At 40.3% G+C, this 24,483-nt stretch overlaps 1 protein-coding gene across 3 annotated transcripts in view; it reads left to right on the top strand.

The window, feature by feature from the left end:
• The window catches only part of METTL4 (methyltransferase 4, N6-adenosine), a 56,570-nt gene extending 32,536 nt beyond the window's left edge, over positions 1–24,034 (top strand). The window contains exons 9-12 of one of the 3 annotated variants that reach the window (XR_009207633.1): positions 19,111–19,565; positions 21,801–21,990; positions 23,364–23,457; positions 23,831–24,034. Coding sequence is in view for 1 of the 3 variants with exons in the window: in XM_058419754.1 (XP_058275737.1) it covers positions 19,111–19,139 (29 nt within the window). In the remaining 2 variants the exon portion in view is untranslated. Of the gene's footprint in view, positions 1–19,110; positions 19,914–21,800; positions 21,991–23,363; positions 23,458–23,830 lie in introns of those variants that run through there. The other 2 variants (XR_009207632.1, XM_058419754.1) reach the window with 2 other exon arrangements.
• Positions 24,035–24,483: the final 449 nt, after the last annotated feature.

Raw genomic sequence — 24,483 nt, 5'->3', positions numbered from 1 at the left:
GTAGATATGGGACTAAACCTAGGGTAAAAGAGCAAAACCAAAACATCATGTCAAACAAAAAACCTTAGGAAGAGATGAGACACCAATCAAGATACAAATTGAGTTTTAAAAGTATTTTTAATTAAAATGTTTCATTTAATATGGACAATAATACAAGAGAATTATATCTGACGTTCAAAGTAGGTTGATTACCTGTTAGGACAGCCTCTTGATGCTGGTTAAGGAGTTATGACTTATATTATCCAAAATTAACACTATAAAGATGTCTATCTGTTAGTAGTTTTGAGAATGCATCTACCATTTTGATGCCTAAGCATCATTTCCTCTTTTTATCTGGTGTAAAAAACAACAACCAAAGGCCTGTGGAGAACTCTCATTTTTTAAGGGTGTTCTGGTCCAAACTGTTCGACACAGCCACCTGCAGTAATTGCCCAGCCTGGCTATTCATTAACCATTTGTTGAATTTTGTTTCCATGACAACTTCCTATATTATACTATCTCAGAAACTCAGTAGAATTCAGACATCGACTTAAAACACCTAAATGTTTCTCTGAGTTGCATCTCTTGTTTCCTTGGCAACTTCCTCTCAAGTCACCGTAGGATATTTCAAGACACTCAAGACAAATTTCATCGCATTGATCTTTTTAATGAATTTACACTGACCTGCAGTATAGACATTGTACCAAACTTAAAATATTAGATGGCAGAATCTTTATTGATTTCATTCAAATGCTGCTTCTCAGCCAAAATCCAATTACTTTGCCCCAGTGCGTACATTTTCCCATTAAGGCTGTGAAAACAATGCTGTAAGGCACTATCTATATGTATGCAGACCAATCTGAAGATTAAAAACAACTTTGCATACCAAGTGCAATATTTCTGACAGAAACAAGGGCACATTTTTGCTGCTCTGGAGTAATGTGTGGTTATTAAAATAAATTCGAATGAGAAAAGGTGAATGCAGAGGAAATATCAAGAAGTACTGGCTCTCACATTCTTTTTGATGCATCACAAAGGCAGTAGTTAAAGAAATCATAGCACAAAAACATCATCCCAGATGCTAAATCCCATCCTTCAGCCCTGAAGAAAAAAACCCAGCTAACACTGATTCCGTGCTGGTCACAAAAGTTGGTGACTCAATGGATCTTCCTTAATTCTACACATGCTTTCCCTGTCTTGGAGCAGTGTAAGAGGCTGATACAAACAAGATAAATCTTGTTTCTTGGTTCCAGTCTCTTCCTCCAAAGTCCCCTAAGGAAAAAAGGGCCAGTTCTGAGCAAACATTTAGCCTCTACAGTGGGCAAACAACATTTTCGTCTCCCACTTTTCTCTTTTCACACTGATTGGTCCCACAGCCTCAGGAAGTGAAACCAGGATCTGTCATATATGAATGGAAAAGTGGAAACTAGATCAGACCCTGAAAATTAATCTCTTCTGGAAATAAGAATGGACTAAAAATCTAAGATCCTCACACTAGGACCTTATCCCTGCCTGCATTATTGAATCCTACCATACATGGTTTCCCTAGTGTAAACCCATATCCTATTATTTCTAAATCTAGCCCACCTCCTTACACTGGCGTCTGTTTTTTGCTGACCTCAACCCTGGTTTAGCATCTTCCCATTTTTCTCATAGATTCATTTTATCAGGTTTACTGAGTATCTTCACTCTAAAATAAAAGTATAACCAAACACAGACAACACAGTGGCTTCTTCACAAGTGTGCAATTGCCCTTCTTACATGGCAAGGGCCACTTCATCCTCTGGCCATGTGTTTTGGAGATGAGTTGGCTCAAGCAAGAGGAATTTTCTGAGTGTGTCTCAATCTGAGGTTTTAATCTGAGCCCGTCATCCTTACACAGGAAAGATGTTTGGAGTAGTCTCTTTTGGTGAACATCCTTTAAGTCTTGATCCAGTGTGGTGCACGTGAGATCCAAAGGAAGGGAAGAAGCAGTGGAGGACCAGGATATTGTTTTTACTGCTGTGCAGATTGGCTGTCATGATGTGTCTTGGTTTTGACAGACAGCTGTCTGCCAAGGAAAGCTAGAGCTTCCCTTGGAATGGGAATGTAAGCCCCCTTCCCTCCAAATTATTATAATTTTGCAATTAGGGGCTTTCAGGCAAAGATATGGGAATAGGAGTAACAGTTCTTTACTAGGAATATTAAAAAAAGAAAAATACAAATGTAGTAGCACAAAACCACAAGCAAGGAAACAAACAAAAATCCTGGAAAAACCCTGACAGAATCAGGGATATGACCTGACACCCTGTTGATGAGGGTGTTGGAAGCAGTCCAAATAAGTCCTCCTGGAGTAACAGATGTGGTTCTGTGGAGTAGAGATGGTCCTGTAGAAAGTCCTGTGGTGACAAGATGGATCCAGTCTTCCTCCGGGCATCCAGTGGAAAAACCGGATCCCTTGTGTCCTTCAGTCCCAGTTTTTATCTAGCTAGGAACAGCAGGCTCCCCCCTCACTGTGTGGAGCATCTCACAATGGGATGATGGAATGTGTCATGTCATTGGTGGGCCCTAATGGCCCATTATCAGAAGATGTCCCCCGGAGGATGGAGGGGTGGTGAAAGAGATAAGAAACACTGCCCCACCTGGTTTGAATGGCTGGGCCATTATCAGAAGGCCTCTGCCCCCCTCCCCCCTGGAGTTACAAGAGAAGGATAAAACATCTCCCAAAAAACAGCTTTCAACAGATGGAATAGAATACACATTTTTAGGACACATAATCCAAGACATGATGTCAATAAACAACAGTATTTGTTTAAAAGAAATAGATTTTCTGCTGACGAAGAGATGGATGGAGGATGTTTTAAGAGAGGAAAGTGAGATGTTACTGTTTTGAAGTTAAGCTCAATGCTTAGGAGCAACCTGAGAGGAAATTAACTACTTTAAACTCTCATAAAGCCTAACAAACAGAACGTTGTACCACATTAATGCTAATTGATAGATGTGCAACACTTGGATATAAAGATTTGAAACATACAGTTATATATAAAAACTAAGCAGCAATGGCTTCATAAGAGGTAACTGGGTATGATTAATTCATTCTTTTAAAAAAGAAAAAAGTGAGCCATTTGTGTAAACCAGAATGATCATCCCTCCTACTGAGTGTCTGCTGCTTTCTTACTTTTGCCTGGCAGGAAATGATCCTTTGAAGACATAACGACTTGTCTAATTTTCTGCATGTTAGAAGTCTCATTAAGTATAATAAATTATTAATTCCAAAGAGATTATGGTGGAGAGAATTTGTTGGATCAGAGCTAAAAGCGTTAAGCCCTTCTGCAAAAACACCAGTTTACTGTGACCTCAACCTAGATAGGGTGATAGCTTTGGGTAGGATAAATAATAGCATTTATAGGGTCCAAATTATATGATGTGTGTAATTTCAGGCAAATCTAAAGTGCTGGGCAATTTGAATGCTATTAAACTTCCTTGTCTCTTCAGATAAATTGTGTATTTTTTAAGAAGAACTCCACATGCTCTTTTCAAATTTCAAATGCAGCTCATAGTGTTTTGTAGATGACTTGCACTGCCAAGACTTGCTGTTATGCAGAATGCACTTTAATTAAGATTTTAATGGATGTCTTATGTCAACATTCATGGTTGTATTATGCTGTTTTAGCCTACTGGTAAAATACTAATATTACATTTTTAGTAGAAACTGTTCTTTGAAAGTATTTTTTGTTGTTGTTCTTGCTTTTCTCAGACTAATTGTTCTTTGATGCACAAATATTTCAGCTTTATTTAGGTGGGAGTATCAATGCAGGATAGAGTGTGATTCCTGGAAGGGATTGAGACTAAGTTCAGGAAAGACTATGAAAGTATTTCCAGTGGTTTCAGTTGGTTTTGGAGCATACTGAAGCAAACATTTCCAGATACTTCTCTTCAGTTCCACATTGACAGTAGTGTAATGACAGGTTCTTAGTAAGCTGAGGTATTTTCTTTGTCAAAACACATGACGCCAACATGTATCATTAGAAAGAAGATTTTCTTGAATGAGATCATCCATTTGTTTTGTCACAGTCTAGCTCTGAGCAAGCAATGCAAATATATGTGTGTTTGAAATAAAGGATATTTGTTGTACATATGGAATCAGTTTTTGAGATATCTTACTGCACCACTACTTTCAAGTCACTGACAGAACTGTGGGCATTTTTTAAGAGAAGAAACAAAAGTAGAGGCTGATTTATTTACCCTGGAGACAGTTAAAAGTCTCACAAGGTTAGAGACAGTGTGTTGATCCATACTTGCACTTCCCGTGTAAAGAAGTGTAAAATATACTGCCTTTGTCTGTTCCATTTTGTTTCATTCTTGACTTAAATTCAGAGGGATTGCCAGGAACAAAAAAATGCTGCCTGACACAGTGGTACCTCTTCTACAGCTGGGCATGTGGCAATGGCCTGAGGGTTACGTCTGCTTTGCATATGAATTTGCACAGGATATGAATGAGATCCTAATGTGAAGGGTTAGCCTTTATATATTTGTATGAATTATAAAGAAACTGCATAAAATATGTTTCAAAGGCTGCAGGGGAAAAGGGTATAAAATGGAAAACTGACACTTCTTGTGTCCATCCGCTTCTTCATGCATTATTTAACATGCCTTCCACTGCCAATCTCTATCAGGCTGAAATTCTTCAGGAAAAAAGCCCAAAAGGCTAAAGCTTTGTTTGGAAGACAAAGAACCTCACAAGTGAGATGATATTTGTTTGGAAACTGGAAGCTGAACATTTATCCACCTAGGTGAAAGCAACATCACAGTAAAACAAGATGATTTTGCTGCGAGCAGCACTCTCAAATATATGAAGGAGGAGTTTCTTGGAATCTCTTCCAAGACTGCTCAGCTAGTGAAGCACAGCATTCCCACTCATTCCTATTATTTTTTATTTCCTGAAATGAAGTGTTGACACAGTGAAGACTTTGGGGTATAGTTTCCAAACCATGATTAGCCTCAGGAGATCCAAGTTTTGGCCTTTCTCGTGCCTGCAAAACCAGATGGACTTTCCATCAAAAGTTCTGGTGGCTGAGGATTTTCCTCCTCCTCTCCCCCTTACTTTGAAGAGGGTGGTATGAGAAGGTGTGTTGGGGATGGATTGGCTGTGACAATTTCATGTTGTGTTCTGATCACCTGGGGCCTCTGCAAAGATTTGCTTAGAGAACTTCTGTTTCCCTGTAGCATCTCTTGTTCAGAATGGGCACTAGGGTTACCTCAAGGAAAGTCCATTCTTCGACCAGGAAGCTCAACAACTTCAAATCATTTCAGAGAATTTCAATTCAGAGACAAAAAGTATAGACGTGTCCCTTTTATTTGGGTGGGTTTTGGTTGATTGATTTTGTGTGGTTGTAAACCAGATCTCCAGCCCAGGTGAGACCTCAGCTTGAGACCAGCACCCCCAACCCCAGATCCACATTCCCACGAGGCCTGAAAAGATAGATATATTCATCACAGCAGAATCCTGGTGCCAGTAAGGGCGCACATGATATTCCTTTGGAGAAGTCTATCTGAGTCTGTTATAACCTTGTCAAATATATGCCTTTCATTTTGAAAAATTGCATGGCTGTTGTCAGTCAAAGTCATTCTTTCCCTTCCCCTTCCCCTTCCCCTTCCCCTTCCCCTTTCCCTTTCCCTTTCCCTTTCCCTTTCTGTTGGAGAGGATGAAACAGGAAAGCCTTACAACTAAGATTGCTTGGCAAAAGATTCAGAGTATGAAACCTATGAGCGAAATAGCAATGGAAGCAAGCTTTGAGACGTAGGGTGCCAAGCTGGAAGACAGTGATTGAGTTAGCTGAAGACAAGATCCCTGTTGATTGAGCAATACCCCTGGCAGACCAAAGGATGCCAAAGGTCCAAGAGGGAGGTTCCCTGCCAATGTGGCAGGGAAAAGGAGTCTAGAAACTAGCTTTTAGAGTTTAGAATATGGCGCGGTATGGTAATGTAATAGTTCCTATAGGCTGTATGTAAATTCTATAGGATTTGTGTCTTGTGCTGGTTGGTTCATGTAAACTAGAAAATTCAACATAGAAGGAGGTATAATGTATTGTAACAAGAACTTAGCTCTCTTTGTTCGGGCACGCTTTTAACTGTGGCTGGCAGCTTAAGCAAAGCTCTTGCACCAACAAACTATGCAGTAAACCACATGTTTCAAGAGCTGCCCTGGACTCCAGAGATCTCTCATTGCTGTCCCCACACTCTCCTACACCTTTCCCTTTCCCTTTCCCTTTCCCTTTCCCTTTCCCTTTCCCTTTCCCTTTCCCTTCCCTTTCCCTTTCCCTTTCCCTTTCCCTTTCCCTTTCCCTTTCCCTTTCCCTTTCCCCTTCCCCTTCCCTTTCCCTTTCCCCTTCCCTTTCCCTTTTCCCCTTCCGTTTTTCCTCTTCCCCTTCCCCTTCCCCCTCCCCTTCCCCTTCCCCTTCCCCTTCCACTTCCCCTTCCCCTTCCCCTTTCCTTTTCTTTTTGCAAGGGGTTCAAGCTGTACCAGATCTTCTTTCCTGTGCAGAAATTTACCTCTGCCTAAACCACCCATATTGTTGCAGTGCTAAAAGCAAAACCTTAGCAATTTAAACAGGAAAGTGCCTCATGATTTGGAACAGACACTAAATCTGGTGGGAACCGAGGGGCTTGGGTTATGGATGTGTGACCCAATAGATGGCGAAAATCCATTTTGATTCATCTACTTGTAAGGGTTTTTACGTCACAGTTTCAACTCAGATGTTCTGGTTTAGAAGACAGAGAAGCTCTTCATCTTTTAAACTAGTGATATACCATTATTGAATGAATGTGAGCTCTATTTATGTTTGATTGAAGTGCTTTTGTCATGGTCTGATCAATCCTTCCTGAGGCTCACAGAAGCCTTCCAGCTGGCTTTGCTGAACTTTGCACTGTCTTTACTGAATGATTGTGATTTATAAGGGAAGGCTCCAGAAGGCTTTGCTTACCTTAGATATTATTCCCCCATTTAGATACCCCAAGAGTTGTGAATTCACATGACTGTAATATTATTTTTTAAAACCCTTGTGAAGATAATTATTTGTTATAGGCAGGGCAATAGGACAATTTTTAAAATACTATAACTTGCAAAATTATTGAAATTGAGCGCCTTATTTTTGTCAATACTTTTGACAGATACTGCTGTGCTTCCTATACTTTTTATTGCACAAAACAGCAGCATGTAAAATGATGGAAAGTATAGTCTAGTGACACCAAATGAATATTTGCTTAGTCTGGGACTTTAATCAATGTGAAAATATGAGATTTTTATACTGAAAGATTTCATCTAACTTCTAATTTTCATCTGTTTCTATTCCATGGTTGTATTTAGAAATTATCTATCATCTTTGAAACGATTATAAGTGTATAGAAACAAAATTGTGTTGCAATTGGTGGTAGCTTGGTGCTGCATCTCCCTTCTCATGTGCCTAAGAGCCCCATGTTTAACTTGCAGCAGTATTTTTTAATTCGTCTGTCTGAGTCAGATGTTGATGTGTAACGAATATCTCTGAAATATATGAATGCATTTCCATAATTAGTGTCTTGTGAGAGTAGATTTGGATTTAATGGGAGATTCAAGTCATAAGTGTCTTGTAAATTGCAATATACTGATTAATACTGTTCTCTCAACCAGAACTTAGTTAAACAGCCACCTGTTTCCAAAATATCCAGAAATCCACAACTGGAGTAGCCCAGCAGTTAAATCAGAAAAATAAATGAAGTTCGATGGGCACACTGAAATTTAACTATGCTTGTAAAAGAGTGTTATTAAAGCTGGGGTTGGTAAACATTAGGAAATAATTTTGAATATTTTTATCCAGGATGTATTCAGCCATTAAAATTGGCCCTCCAGGTAACCTTTCATACAGCACTAATATTATTTTGAAGTGGAAAAGCTGAATAATTAAATGACTTTAGGGCACAATATTTACCAGATGTAATCAAACAGGGTTTAAGAACGAAGAACAATCAAAATTTACTTTTCTGTATAACTGCTTCCTGCAGTAATCACGCAAGCTTCTAAAACTGAAATCAGAGTATGCGTGCTGAGCAGGGAAAGGTTTGCTTTCATTGGCCCTCCTTAATTAAATTCTCCATGTATACTATGCTGAATCCATAGTCACCCAGAAGCAGCAAACCTAGTCATGAAGAAAGTAAGAACACTGGAATTTAATATAATTTCTTCGCTTTCTGTTGTGCTTGCCTTTTCTCAAAGTGCTTGGAGCCCCATCTTACCCATTTCTTACGGGATAATCCAGCAGCAATTATCAGAGGGTTACCACTTCTGAGAGAGGTATGCAGGAGGGAGCAAAATGAATGTTAGCCAGAGCTTGTTTGTCTTTTGCTGTAGGAATGCCAGTCAAATGTCAGTAACCTGTAACCCTGTAATGAAGCAGCTGCCCGGCTCTCTCACCATTGCTTTTGCTATATATCTCTCTGTGTCTTGGTTTGTTTCTGGATTGGAGATTTTTCTTACCTGATACTTCATGGAGTGAGAAGAAAGTCAAAAGAAAATTATTACAGAGCTAGTGCCTTGCCGGGCAGTATCCAACTGAAGTGTTGATTAGACTTATGAGGACTCCACCGGACCAGAAATTCTTTGATGCCTGATGTCTGGAACAATTTTTATCTGCAACAGAAGACAACATTATTCATTTCTTTTAATAAGGTGCTTGCAAATTGGCCAGTCTTTGAAAGGCATGTCAACAAATTTTAGCCATGTGCCTGGACTGGGATGGTCTGAAGTGACTGAGTATGAATGACCAAAATTTCAGAAGTAGAAACATTAAGCACTTCCTGTTTTATTGCAAGAGGTCTGAAAACAAAGTCATAGGATTGCATTTAAAAATAGTTTTCAATCTGAGTGGAGTAAAGAAGTGTTGTGTACAAAAAATCTGCAGTAATTGACTCAGACCTGTGATTCTCCTTAAGCAGTGACTAAGTTCACCCTATTGGGGACTGCAGAGCCATGATTGTCTTCCTCTTGCAGACAGATGGCCTCCCACACTTCATCTGATTGTCAGAAGAGCAAGAAGGGAAAGAATTGCAAGGGCAAATTACTATTATTCGGATATTGAGATTTTTGTGTCCTTTCGTGTACTGAACTTTGTTTATTGCTACACCACCTGTGATCCTGTTGCTAACAATTGCCCATCAAAGTTCAGGCATGGTCACAGCTCTCTCGGAGGGTGTGTCACCTCACTCTGGGGCATGTCTTCTTCTGGTTTGCTATCAGCCACCATTAGTACAGCCCTGAGACAAATGTGAAGAGAGGGCATGCTTTTTGTTTTGTGTCTACTTTTGAAAAGGGCCAGGAAACTCAAGGAGGAAAGCCCTCCTGTCTGGTTCTGCTCGCAGCTCGGGATCCACCATATCGCTTTGTCTCCATATTACAGAGAAAAATCTCTGAAGGGTCAAGACCGAACCCCATCCTAAACTGGTTTTCCTGATGAAAAAGGAAAAGTGCTTCAACAACTTATTGGATTTAAGTGGAAAATATTGCCTTTTTTCATGTACAGTCTTAAATAAGTGCATGCAGTTTTGGAGTGTGTATTTTAGAGTGCTGCCAAAAGAGTCACTGTATTGTACTCTATGAATGCAATGGCAAAGAACTAAAGCCTACGTCCTTGTGTCAGATGAGACTGCCATTGGCTAAAACAATTCCTGGTACGATCCTGCATCTCGCCACCCCATTGTTGAGTCTCTGAACTTTGCCTTTGACTCTTCCTCTCTGGTTCTCATACAAGTGTGAAGGAAAAATCACAAATCTAGTTGTTCTTAGGAACATATTGGGAGTGCACTGTTTTCAAGTAAAATATTATGCACCTCTTCCCCCTCCCCCTCCCCCTCCCCCTCCCCTTATATTTCTTTGGCTTGCATATGATCAGCCAGTGGCAGTTCATCCATAGGAAAAGTAATAAATCTGCCAGGAAAGCTCGTTAGTTTAATTTATTATGATTAAATACAAGGATTGTTCACTTCCCTGTTTCATCAAGGATTATAATCAAGATTTTAAATGTGGCCAGAAGGGACATTTCAGCTAGTGATTCAGTCTGCAAGACAGAAAGCAGTCTTGTATGGGAAAACATAGTTAAATATGCAAGCACAGTACGTCTCTGTGTGAATTTGAAATATAATTGCATAACGATCTCGACATTTAACATGAAACACTTCTAGGAGGGATTCATTTGGGGATGGAGGTTGAATGCCATTATTTTTCTCTCATTAGTACTAAGTTTTACATATAACCTTTTAATAGAAATATTAGCAAAATAAACAACTAATTCTTTGTGATCCAAAACTGTCTGGACAGACAGATGGGTTTCAGAGAAAATTGTTTTGTGTATTTCTTGAATGACCTAAAATATTTCCAAAGCAGATTAGTGTTTTAAGGGACCTTTCACTCTGTACTTCAACTAGCTAACAAACATCTCTCCTAAAATTTCTGCTTAGAGAGGCCGTGACTCAGCATGTGTTTTCTAGAGGTGACTCGTGAGAGAAATGGTTTATTGGTGGCTGAGGATTGCATTTTTCTTTCTTACTCTGCCTTTAACCATTCCCTAAACCTGTGGGTTGAATTCAGTCATGGTTTTGTCCTATCATCCTCTTTTTTTTTTCTCTTCATCTTTTCCTGAAAGCTTTCCTGAAGTAATTCCCACCTGCCCTCTATGTGTGGGAGCTATCAGTGAGGCAGGTATATGCCAAAGACTGGTTTTTCACCAATTGTTTGTGCATTTCTATAGAAAAACAGAGTAAAGTCAGGAATTGCCAGAATGAATCAGACCTGTGGTTTCTCTAATCCACCATTCTCTGACATTAGACACATATTCCTCTGAACCATATGAATTCTCTGTGCTGTTTTCTTGTTTCCTCCTGCTTTTCAGAGGTAAATTTGGCACAGTCTGTGGAAGTATGGGGGAAAAAAAAAGATGTAGTAGAAGAATACAATGGGATTTCAGTAGAAGGAGAAACATATTTCTGGGCTGTTACCTTTTCATGAGGGGTATATGCTGAAGCCTGAATGGTATAATGACAAGGGCACAACACTCTTTCCACTTATACAGCTAGCACTTAGCACCAGAGACTGTATGAGCATGTTGAGGATGTTTGGAGATGTCCTGGAAAAAAAAAAATAAATCAGGAAACACAAAGCAAAGGAAGCACAGAAAGCAAGGTTGCCATAGGATTTGAGTCAAGCACTTTTGTTACCTCCGCTGAGGTGTAGCGACCTGGTTCAGGAACGACACGGCAGCCATACCCAGGCTGCTCGGTCCATCAGCTCACAGACACCAATGTGGTGGACGGCTAATGGCGTTTATTAACTGGTTACATGGGGTTATAAAACCTCTGTTTGCTACATCACATCCGTCTGCTTACGTTACAGGTTAGGTATTGCTTATCTTATCAAGGACACTGACCAACTAAGAGTTGAGGGAGGGGTTCTGTCTGCCCGTACAGCGCGATATCTTCCGACCGCCTGTCCCTGATCTCCCACATTTCCCCCCCCTCTCATGACTAAATAAAAAGTATAAAAGTATAAAAGTATAAAAGTATAAAAGTATAAAAGTATAAAAGTATAAATGTTATAAAAGTATAAATGTTATAAAAGTATAAATGTTATAAAAGTATGAATGTTATAAAAATACAAAAGCTGTTAAAGTTAGTATAATAGGATACAAAAATAATATAAAATGTTAGTAACAAACACACTTCACGATAATTGCATGCGTTCGACAAATAGGATGTCGACTTTCTCTAAACGTCTTCTAACAAACGACACTAACTTGTTCAAAATGCAAGGCCCAAAAATCAATGTCAGGAGTATCATGGTGAGAGGGCCTATTAAGGTGGGAACAAGGGTGGCTAGCCATGGGGACTGATTGAACCATGACTCGAACCATCCTTGTTGGGCCTCTCTCTCTCTCTTTCTCTGGGCCAGTCTTCCTCTCAGTTCGGCCATGGAGTCTCGCACGACTCCGGTGTGGTCTGCATAAAAACAGCATTCTTCTCTCAAGGCGGCACACAGGCCTCCTTGCTGCATGAGCAAGAGGTCCAGTCCTCGCCTGTTTTGCAGCACGACTTCTGAAAGCGAGGAGATAGATCTTTCCAGAGAGGAGATGGATTTTTCAATTCTCAGTAAGTCTTCGTCAATTGTCATTTGCAGCTGAGAAAGTCTTTGATGTTGGGTGACGAGAGCTGAAACACCTGTGGCTGTGCCAGTGGCTCCTAGGCCAAGGAGCATTGCAATGGTTATACCTGTCATTACTTCTCTTTTGCGGAGCAGGATGGTTTCTTCTAAAAAGTGATACATTTCTTCTTCTTGGTGATACAGGACTCTAGGAACAATCAGAACTTGGACACAAAAGTCAGCAAGGTTATTGAATTTGTTAAGGTACACACAGGGGGTTATTCTAATTTGTTGACAGACCCACATTCCTGATAGGAACGGAACTGCCCACTTGTCAGTCTTTTGACTAGGTTGGATGAACTCAGTACAGATATTTCCCATCTGCTTTGCTACGGTTACACTGCCAAAGCATTTGCCTCGGCCTGTGACTTGACTCAGGGTAATTTCTCTCCGGGGGGTGTCCCACTTACAGTTGTGTGGATTGTTTGCTGCCGAGTATTCAAAAGGAGCATCAAGGGCGACACCCTCATAAAAAGGAGGTTCTGCATTATAACATAACCAGCATGATTTTGTAAAGTTTGGATTGGATTGGTTCAAGGACAAAAAGGTAGCATTTGACACACTAAGAAACAAACTGTAAGGATTTGACTTAGGTTTTTGGTAGATAGCTAAAGGACTGAATGAGGAGGAGGTGCCAGATGTGGCTTCCTTCTTTTGTCTGCGTGCTGCAAGATTTTGATAGGGTTTGAATGACTGGGGCACTGAAGGTGGGAGTCTGATAATTTGCATGTTTGCCCAATTTAAATGCCTGGCTGCATTTAAAGCATGCCATTTTTATCTTCTTCCAGTCTGTGAGGGGAGTTTGTTCTGACTTCCCCTCAGCCCAAGTAGAAACATTGTTGTTACTGATTTTATATACTGTTACTTCTTCTTCGTCAGAGCCGGAGTCAGAGCCGGCAGCAGAGGACTGGCTGTCCCAGTCCCAGCTGAAGTCCGAGTCAGAGCCGGAAGTCGACTGACTGGCTGCTTCCGGGCTCTGGAGCCTTTTGGTCGGGCTCCGACCCGGCCCCTTTCCCTCAGGGCTGGGCCGTCCCTTCCCTCTGGGCCCCCGCCCCTTTCCCTCAGGGCTGGGCCACTCCTTCCCCCTGGGCCTCCTGTACCTGTGCTCCTCCCGCCTCCTGCTGTGGGAGCTTCTTGCCTTAGATAAACGCGCTTTTTGGCAAAGATTGGCTTCAGCTTTCTCTTTGTGCTCTCCTCCCTTTTTCTGCTCGCGCGCCCCCGCATTCGCAAACGAGCTCTCTTTGTTTTCAGTGCTATCTTGAGGCGCATAAGGTGGAGGTCCCTCCCCCACTTTTTCAGCATTCCTAGCTTCTTCAGCTAGCCCGCTGTAAAATGACTGCATCTGTTTTATCTCTTCAGTGAGCGGCCTTGAGCTCGGGGGCCTCGAAGCAAGCTCTTGACCTTCTGATCCCGAGCCCATACATTCAGCCAAACTGACTTCATCAACACTTTGAGCATTATTACTAACATTCTGAGTACATTCTTTTACATTCTGAAAATTCTCAACAACAGTTCCCTCTGAGAAAGTTTGCGTTGCTGCTGCGATACCTAATTGGGGGGAAACCTTTAAACAATTTCGCGCAGCTCTCCAGGTGTCCTGTTCATGCAACGCCTTCTGTAAAGATTTTACGACCCTCCCCCATGCTTTAAGATTTTTCCCTGAGCTGGAAGACATTGTGTCTTCGGCAAGAGCTTTAGTACATTGATCCCAAACATCTGGGTGGAGGATATCCACCGGACGATCAATAATACTAAGTTGCAAAAGCCTCGTCACTGCGAGGGTAAAATCTTTTGCTTTACAATCAATTCCCCACTGCTTATGAATCTGAGAAACGACCTTCACGAGAGCTTCCATCCTCTGCGTGGGTCCGGAGGCGTCCCTCCCGCCGAGCTGGACCAGCCGCTCGGCCGTCGTTCACCCGTCCAGGCGACTCCCGATGTCCAGGGCGACTCCCAATGTCCAGGGCGACTCCTGAACTCCAGGGCGACTCCCGGGTTTCAGCACCACTTGTTACCTCCGCTGAGGTGTAGCGACCTGGTTCAGGAACGACACGGCAGCCATACCCAGGCTGCTCGGTCCATCAGCTCACAGACACCAATGTGGTGGACGGCTAATGGCGTTTATTAACTGGTTACATGGGGTTATAAAACCTCTGTTTGCTACATCACATCCGTCTGCTTACGTTACAGGTTAGGTATTGCTTATCTTATCAAGGACACTGACCAACTAAGAGTTGAGGGAGGGGTTCTGTCTGCCCGTACAGCGCGATATCTTCCGACCGCCTGTCCCTGATCTCCCACACACTTTGACCCCTAAAATCCAAAGCTGAAAATCAGATTGAACCATGATTAAACAAGAGGATAATATATTAGAAAGGAATGCATTTACTTGTTGAATGTCACTTAAGAAGAATTAAGATTGAAATTTAGCAAAATGTGAAGAAAATACCCATGTGGAAAGAAAGGATATATTACGTTTATTATCAAATATAGTACATTAAACACAATTTGTGTGGCAGAGGAGAGCTGACTGAAAAAATCCATGAAAACAGGAATTTGCTGGAAAACTTCAGTTTGTGGAAACTAAAATTCGGAGCGTGTAACTTAAAGCCCTGCTTCATCAAACCGAAAATCTTTGTTCTAAGCCCAGCCAATGTCCCCAGATACCTACTAATTTGATGATTAGGCTCCCGTGGGAATGGGACTTCAGGTGTAAGTTCTTCTCCTGGCTCCTTCAGGCTGGGGACTTCAGCCCAAGCATGTCATCTGAGGAAACTGTTTCTGTGGAGGTCTGGGACGGGAGTGATGTGGCCACTGCTGCAGAGATGACTTCTGGGCGGCCAAGAACAGAGTGACTGCATTGCTGTCCATCTCACCAGACACCTGTGCTGTGCAGCAGCTGTGCAATGGCCTGCCATAGGGCATGGGGACTTGCTGCCCATCCCACTCTATGGCCATCCTTCCAGCCAGATCCATGTTTCTGCTTGAACTATGCAACTTCAGCAGCAAGTCCTGTACTCAGCCATCGGTCTCAGGCCCATAGGATGGGAAATGTGGTTTCTCTTTTGTGTAGGCTTTTTATCAGATGGAGCCAGGTGGTGTACACTGTACTGCCATTAAAATGCAATTCTCTTCAATGAATCCTTGCATATAGGCAGGGACTGCCACATTAGATCATTTGCAAGTCTTGCCACCATCTGGGATTTATGTGGAGTGTTACTCAAATGATATATGGTGCAGCCCCAGGAAAATGATGGCAGTGAAGAGAACGTACTTCGAATGCATTCATTGACCCTATTCCATCTGAAGAAATGCAGTCATTCCCTGATGAAAATTTTCTGCCTAGGAGGAGAAGCAGAATCTGTTAAAGTCTTCTGGTAATAGTGTTGTTTTTGTTTGTTTGTTTGTTTTTTCTTGTAATAATGATTGTTAAAAAATAATTGTGTGCATTAAAGTTCGTCTTACAAGAGAGTAAATGTCATTAAGGTATTGGTGAAATATTTTCAGGTTTGGGGCCATTTATCTGTCTGATTAAAGAGAGCTTGAGTTTTTCAGGCAGTCTCACATGTGATGAGGCGGTTGTTATGGCAACAATACATTTTTTATGAGTTGTAATAATGACAGAGCAGCATATTTTAAATTATCAGGATTTAAAGTTACAGCTGCTTTGTTTTGCCTTCCATTAACCCCTTAAAAATAGCTAAATATTTTCATGGCTCTATGGTAACATCTGTATGCTTTTCCTGAGTATGTAAAAAAAAAGGGTCTTTAAAAAGTTGTATGCATCAAACAACAACTTTCATTGTGCCTCAAGAACATTGCTTTTTCCATATTCACTGTGATTACTTTTTAGTATTTTTTTTTTAAAAAACTATGTTTCTCACAGTGTGACAGTCTTAAGTGTAGCCAAAGTGTTGGAAGGATTCCTAGGTGTTACCAAAATTAATATTGATGCTCCAGTAATTTTCAGCTAACTTTGAAGGGTATAGGGTTTTGGGTGTCTTCTGGGAAGTTCAGGAAGCAATGGAACTTCAGCGATCCTTGTGATTTTCCTAGATATCCCTGCTGGAAAGATTTGATTTGAGGTTTATTCTTCACTACAGCCTGCCAGCATGTGCACATGCTTGAGACCACTGCTCACCAAAAGTCCTGATTATACTGCAGGAGTGCAAAGAGAGATTTTTTTTTTTCCCCAAAAGAAGGGGTTTTGTCTTCTCTGGAGAGAGAACAGGAATTATGTTTTACACATATCTCACATTTGTCACTATTCATGTATGAAGTAGAAATATCCAAATATTTCACTCTTAAGGCTTCTTTTAGACCTGGTTGTCCTCCACACACCCAAGTCATCCCCTTAAACAGCCCATCCTACTGCTGTTTTGACCAGGAAAATCTTATTCCTTTGGATGAGATAGACTATACTAAAGAGAAATCATGAGTAGCTTTAAATAAACTAGCCATGATTCGGATACTTCTGGAGTCAATTTGTGAGACTTTATTCTGGAGTGTATTCCATTCACACACAGGAGCACATGCATTTGGTCTGCACTGAATGCAGGGCGCCTCTACTTGCAGCCTGGGAAACAAATATTTCAGCTCACTAGTTCTCCTTTCTACTGATGTTGCTAATATCCAAAAAAAAGTTATGGAAGAAAAGCACAAATAGAAGTTATCTGTAGAGAAAACCAGAAGTAGAATCCAAGAAGAATCCACTTTTCCTCACTGTTAAGGAAGCCACACATTTAAATAATACATTTTAAAAAAAGAAAAAAAGTAGAGTTTGCTTTTATGTGTCCTGTTTGTCTAAAAAAATTGTTTTGCTTGTTTCTGAAAGTGTTTGAAAGAATATTTGGTCCTCTATTACTGTCAAGCTCCTTTACCCCTTAGGCCATTTGTTGACAAGCTTCCATGTATCATTGCTTCTAAACACCTGAGACCATTTTAAATGTTAAAAAACCCCATACCCATCTGTTCTTTGAATAAATTTAAATGAAAGGGAAAAAGGCATTTTTATGTAGAATTTGACCATAAGTGGATCATGCTTTGTTCAACACCCATAATCAGCTTTTTTGTCCCCCCATCCCCTGTTTGAAAGTGAGGTCACACTCAGTACTTACACTTCTTCTGGCATCCAAAGAAAAACATTACTCTTCAATTGGATGAGATTGCTTTTACAAAATAAGACAAATCATCATAGGAATTAAAGAAGTACATTCCACAGTTTTATATTTGGAGGTTTTATTTCCCTTATGCGTTCAAAGAAATACTACGTTAGCATATTCAGTGCTTGAAACTAACCATTTTATGATTGTCTTCAAGGGATGGACTGTTCAACTGATATAGCAGTGTCCTCTCACGCCTGGCAGGTGCACAGGCTAGCTCAGTTCTACACTGCGACAGCGTGGATCGGTCGGGGTTACAGGCAGGGCGAGTAACCTCCTCCCGGTGGGTTTTTGGTTCCCCACACTGGCGAGTGGACCTGATGGAGTTGGGACTGCAGCGACGGAAAAAGGGTCGACTCTCTTGAGCAGGGTAGAAGGTAGTTTATTAAGGAGAGTCCGGCAAGGAGCTCTGCCTCAGACCGCTGCTGCCCAGAGAGAGCAGAGATCAAAGCTTGACAGCCACTTATAAACGGGGGAGGGCTGACAATGGGTCAGCCAACCAGGGAACACGGGGGTGGTAACAGGGGGTGTCAACTTCTGAACCATTAACAAATCACAGAAGGGTAGGAGGGGATTCCCCGGGCACCAGCCTATCACTCGACGCCTCTCCTGGATCTTTCCAGAATCCAGGGAAGGGTCTCGAAGTGACAGACAGGGCGACCACGAGGAGAGAGGGGGGATTGACAGCGACAGGTGCAGGGGAGGAATGACTAACAGAAAACGTCTGGTTAAATAACTAACTCATAAGGGGGGAAACTATTACAGAACACAGGGGGGTACAGCGGACTGTACCATTACAAAAATAACTTAAAAATCTTACAAAAATAACTTAATAACTTAATAAAACAACTCTCACACCACTACAAACTGAGAAATGCCAGGAAAAACTTTATATGTAATTTGTGGGTGGAACAAAATACGCCTTTGTCTATGAAATCTGCTTTTAGCTTAATTCTCAGGACTGAATTAATAAGTATTGCTCTAGCATGCCTGAATATTTAATTTTGTACTTCATATGATATGAATGTTGACTGATACACACATGCAACTTCATCATTTTGAGATTTTTTTTCTCCTTCTCAGACTTTTTTGAGGGAGGACTCTTTGGAATATGAGACAAAGATCTGAAAGGACTGCAAAGCTTTATCTTTGGAGGAAGAGTCCTTAAATATGGAGGTTACTAAAGCTGGAGTTCCTAAGGATTTCAGACTTGTTGAGGGATAGGAGTAGAGGTCTTTGTTGTTGTTGTTGTTTGTTTGTTTTTGTTTTTTTGTTTTTTTGTTTCTTTCTTTTTTTTTTTTTTTTTAAGACCAATGATCTAGAACGAAGTAGAATGCAATTTAGCAAAGAAAAATGCAAATGTAGGTCAGGATAGCCATATGCAGGTGCGGAGTGGAGAGTAAGAGCAATGCAGGAACACTTCAGAGGAGGTTGTTGGTTACAAAGGTTCACAAGATGAGCACGAGTCTTGGTGTTGTAGTAAAGCAAGTGTCACATTATGGTGGATATAAACTAATGCACTACCCCTCTGAGATATGAAGTAATTACATCTTGTGGTGGCACAGCCTCCACTGCAGAGATGCTGCTTCAATGGGTATTAAATTTAGTAAGTGTATGAATGCAAAAAAAAAAAAAAAAAAAAAAAAAAGGTATATAAATAAACCATAGAATCATGTAATATTGTAAGATTGACCAGATAAAGTAATAGAACTTACTGCATATTTCTTCTTGTCTACTATTTTTTTTTTTTTAAATCTCTTCCCACAGGTTTCCAATTCAAAACTGCAAAAAAATAGGAGAAATGAAAAGGAAGATCATCTTCTCTTCTACATCTGTTGCTTTTTGAAGACAGAGAATACTAAGTCAAGGAATTGACTTCAGGATGAGAAATATTCTTTTAACCAAGCAATGAAGTGCTGAAATAGATTGCCAGGAGAATGCTGGAATCTGCCAGATTGCTTTTAAGAACAAGCTGGAGGGAAATCTGTCAGGAAAGACAGTTGATCCTTAGGGTGAAGAAATAACATAAATAATCTCTTTGGCTCTGTTTTATAGATTTCTCCGGGTATTCTGGTGTGCCGTTTTGACTTACAACACAATATCACTCATGGCCTGTACAAAGCTAACCAAGTCTGTGTGTTTTGATTTTCTTACACCTTCCTATATTTGTGAATGTTCAGGAACAGCTAGTAGATCCCGTAGCTGGTATTTCAGGAGATGGGGTAAGTGAATATTTCAAAAAAAGGATGTTTGAAAAAATTGTACTCATTAAAAGACACTAAGACTTTTGCAATGAGGTGATTCTATAGAACTGGAAAACAATATTCCAGTATACAGACATACTAGCTTTAGTCTACGGAACCTTGGCTACCCAACTGAAGACAGTCAGCAAGTGAGTTTTGGTTAATTTAAAGACTCCACCTTTCTTATTAGCTAGATGTGAATAAACACATGAACTCCCATCCTGCAGCTGGAACGCAGTTGACTGTAAGAATGGTTTCTCTAGGGTGCTGAAGATGTGCTGTAAAAGGTCCTTAAGATGAGTGGAAATACCTTATTTCAGTTTCATCTACAGTGCCTCTCAGATAGGGCCATGCCTCTGTATCATTTAGTAAATGATTCACTCACTCCATTTGGTGACCAGTTAATCTCTTTCGCACCATTCATTTTAGTAGTAGCACTCCTTTGTCAAGTAGTCCTTCAATGATTCGGGCAGATACTGAAAACATGGGCTTTGGCAGTAATTGGAGTACCAGATACTGAATTTTTTTGCAGCAGGAAAAGGACTTTCTCTCACCATCATCCTTGGAATGTGTGAAATGAGGTGCAATGCAAAAGCAGTGCGTTCACCTCCACTTTTTTGGTGCTAGGGAACAAGTGAATGCCCATAGACAGCTCTGACAGGTATAGGAGGTGTATGTGCACAGGATATGACAAAGTCTCTCTGGTCAAGGCTCAGGCATTGGCTTTCCTACTTGACTTCAGTCACACATTCACAGGCTGCATAGATAGCTGCAGAGGATGTCAGACAGCTGATTTCCTGGGCTATAAGTGAAAATCCTTTAGGTGACTGCTAGGTGGTTATAGCATCAAGTGGGAATTCCAAAGATTCCCTTCCAATGCTGAGGTTTGCTCATACATGGTGGGAGTATGATAAGAACCATCCCCAGGGACTTAGCCCTTTCTTGGAGGGCATAGATGTGTCTGTGTCTGGCCAAAGCTGTTTCTGTTTTCTCTACCTATTTCTCATTTTTCTGTTACCCATTTTTCCCTCTCCACCTCTCTTTTTATCTACAGAGGTGCTTCACACCAGTTCACCTTGGTGTTTGAATTTTCCTGAAAAAAATCTTTCTGTTTTCATTCATGTTCCTATACTAGATATTATTTATATTTTTTTTCTCTTTTCATTTTTGTCTTTTTTTTTTTCTCATTATCTCCTGGTATTTAATAAAATCCTAGGAAATTCAGACCATAGCTTTCAATACCTATGGCAAAGCTTTTTTTCCTAGCTTAAGTTAAATGAGTTTCAATTTTTTTTGTAAGTGCAGTGATATAAATACATGGTTTTATGGAAAGTTTGTTCATCTCAATGCAGATCATGTGGAAATATTGCTTACTATAAAAATACTAATAATAGACTATTTACGATGGTGGTACAGATCTGTCCTACAGTGAACAGGAAATCCAGATCATGCTGTTACCTGAAAAAAGAGCGCATACAGAAGTTCTTGAGTTATCATAGAATCACAGAATAAGCTGAGTTGGAAGGAACCCACACAGATCATCAAATCCAGCTCCTGGGCCTCCACAGGACAGGCCCCGGAATCACACCATGTGCCCGGGAGAATTATCCAAACCCTTTTTGAACTCTGTCAGGCTGGTGCTATGACCACTTCTTTGGGGAGTGCTCCAGTGCCTCACCACCCTCTGAGTGGAAAACCTTTTTCTAATATCGAACCTAAACCTCCCCCAACTCAGATTCATGCTGTTCTGATCTTAATTCTGTCACTGATCACCATGTTTTAAAAAGGGATTAAAGTTGACTTGTTCATTATTCCCTGTGCTTAATAGTCAAAAATGTCTGATTTTCAGGATTTTTTTTTAAACCATAAATAACAAAATTTAGAACTAGATCTCAAAACTGTTCTTCCTTGTACAAATAAGGATGCCATTTTAGAACAACTTTACCCAAAAGCCTGAAAAAATCTATATAATCTGATTTTTCTAAAAGATTGTAATAATCATTAAAATTCTGATTCTAATCCTGCTTCTGAAGTACTTTTCTCCTACTTGGAACCATTTTTTCAAAGCAGCTCCAAAATACTGAGTCACCCAACTCCGTGTGATATCTCACGCACAGTGAATTTAAAATGTCAAAACAAGATCCATGTTCCTGAAAAAAGCAAAAACAGCATGATTTTTTTCAAATTGTATAATTTATCAAACTCTTTTTTTAGCCTGCAGGCAAATAATGAAAAATTTAAATTTTGTGTGCTTCTGCCTGAGAGCTGCTTCACATCATCAAGTGAAGAGTGAGCACATTGCATGCAATGATATGAAAGGCCAAGCTGTTGATTTCATGAGATAATGGCATGGCTGTTTGAATTGCTGAGCAGAACTGAACAGCTTGCTGAGAAGTGAGGAAAGGTATTTTCTTATTTCTAACTTCCTTAATTAGATCAGCCAATAGCTGTTTTTCTTTGGACGACATAATAACTTTGCACTGTTCTATTTATTCACGTAAGAAACATCTTGGTTTTTGATTCCTTCGACATGTAGCTAGACATAAGCCTCAGAAGTCATATTCATGCATTTCATCAACATAGGGGCAGATGACATTCTAGTGAAAGAAACAGGACCTGACTTTCAAAGGTGCTGAGAAGAGTATCTGAAAAATCAAGTACTAATAAGGAATCATGAATATAAAACTATAAAATATAAACCTAAATCAACTGCCACAGGAACTGCTTTCACTGAAATTGAAAATGTTGTGGTATGGGAGTCACAATTATTCTATGGTATTAGCTTTATAAAGATATCTTTGATGATCTGTCAGCTCCTGAAGCTGTGAGCAACCCACAGAGCACTTCTTGCTGACACCAGAGGCACAGAAGGGTAATTAATGAAAATCTCCAAGTGCTGAAACAACGAAGTTAATGAGATTTTGAAATTTTGCATGCCTGGGGTCAATACCATTCATTTTGACCTTCTCCAGAGAGTTAAGAAGACAAAATGGATTAAAGCTGTAAGGAGTGAGAGCACCTCACTCCTATGCGGGTGTGAGCATTTGGCTGTGTCTCCCAAGTGATGGAGAAGAAGGAATATCGGGTTTTAAAAAGTGGGGTGTTTTTTGTTAGATACCCTTACTATGCTTTGCTTCAGATCTGGTGGTGGTGGCTGAAGAGCGATTGACACTGCAAGGAAAGACCAAGACAGGGCTAGTGATTTCTTGCAAAGATCATCAAGGCAAATCTCAGGGTGGGTGTGACTTAAAACCTGAGATATCCTACAAAACCTCTATCCCTCCATCTTCCCCAGGCAGGAAGGAAGATGGGCAGAATCTTAGAAATTATTGTGATGCTTTGCACAGGCCATAGGGAGATTTGTAAAAGTATGTATTTTGTCAGCCTCCAGGTAATTTCAATATTGTGTACTTAGGCTACAAAATGATAATGTTGTGACAATGACAAATGCCTGAAAGTTATGATAAGAATACATTATAATCATGGAAATGACCATAAAAACTGCTTATAATAAAAGAAATACTCTACAGGAAGGTCAGAGAATCACTTACTAGGAAAAAGTGACAGCCTAAAGTCATTTGTTGAAAAAGTAGATGTATTTAGAGAAAATATATTAGTTTGGACATAATTTGTTATACAAGGCTTTCAGCTAAAGATAAAGCATAACTAAGTGTACCTTCATAGCTCAACTCACAAAATAATTCTGAATGTCTTGGATTCCAAATATTCAATTAGGACCTTGAGTAATAGCTAAACCTCATTTTTTATTTCTTACAGAAGTGTATTGCTTCAAGAGAATAATGTGACATTGTCACCACAGGTACTGCGGGGTTCTGAAAATCTGAAAGGATTTTGTGGATTCTGTTTATGTGTAAGTTGTTTCCAACCCTTCCTACCCACTGAGAGTCCTGTATTGTACTGAGAACAGCCTGCAATCCCTGACAAATACCTGGCAGTGCCAACAGCTGGAGTAGGCAGAATGTGAACTCCCTGAAATGGAAAGTCATCCAAAAACACGCTTCTTGGATCCCAACCATCCTTCACTTCCTAGTAGCTAATGAAATATTTCCATCAAAGTGAATTAATAAAAGTAGGTTAAAAATTAATGTTGATGAAGTGCTTCACATACTCCTCTATGCAGGGGTTTGTGTCTGTCCCTTATGGGCAGGAATAGCTGAACCAGATATTATTTCCACAGTTATTTTTTAATGCATTTTTGTGATGTGACAAATATTTGTTGACAGTTTGTTGCAGGTTGCCCTTGTGGACCTACGGGCTTTCATGGAGCTGCAGGAGAGAGCCTCTAGAGAGAAACAGGACATGTAGAATATGTGACTTCAGCAGAAAAGTGGAATAAAATTGGTTAATTTACAAAGACTTTGATGGAACTTATGGCAGCCTTCAAGTGTATGAAAAGTCTCTGCTAAAAGAAAGAGCATTTTCTGGTATTGAATTCAAACAATGGCCATGGTGGTCCAGTTTGAGCATTGATAAAACTTATATTCATTAAGTATTATTTGAACTTAACAATAAAATTCTTAGCTGAACTGGAAAATCTCCATTTGGGTATTTAAAGAATTATTTAGACACAACCTGTCAAGACTGCTGTAGATGACTTGAACTGGGGCAGGGTATGGACTGTGTCACTTTTCAGAGTTGCTTTGAGCCCCAAGTTTATCTGCCTGTGGTTTTCTTCTGAAATGCCCACTCTGCAGTGATATATTATCAATATCAATTAATGAACTGAAATCCTCAGGGAATGTGGTGGTGAAACTTTTTCACTGGTAGCAGGAGATTAACATCAGATAACAGCTATGTTCCTGTTCATATTTCCTAGTCTATTCAGCTGTTAGTGTCATTGATGTGCTGCTTGCCATGGTATTAAAAACACTCAATA

Source organism: Hirundo rustica, chromosome 1 (assembly GCF_015227805.2).
Source record: "Hirundo rustica isolate bHirRus1 chromosome 1, bHirRus1.pri.v3, whole genome shotgun sequence".
Taxonomy (NCBI): domain Eukaryota; kingdom Metazoa; phylum Chordata; class Aves; order Passeriformes; family Hirundinidae; genus Hirundo; species Hirundo rustica.
The sequence above is the reverse complement of the archived record's forward strand: the minus strand, read 5'-3'. Positions and strand labels throughout refer to the sequence as shown.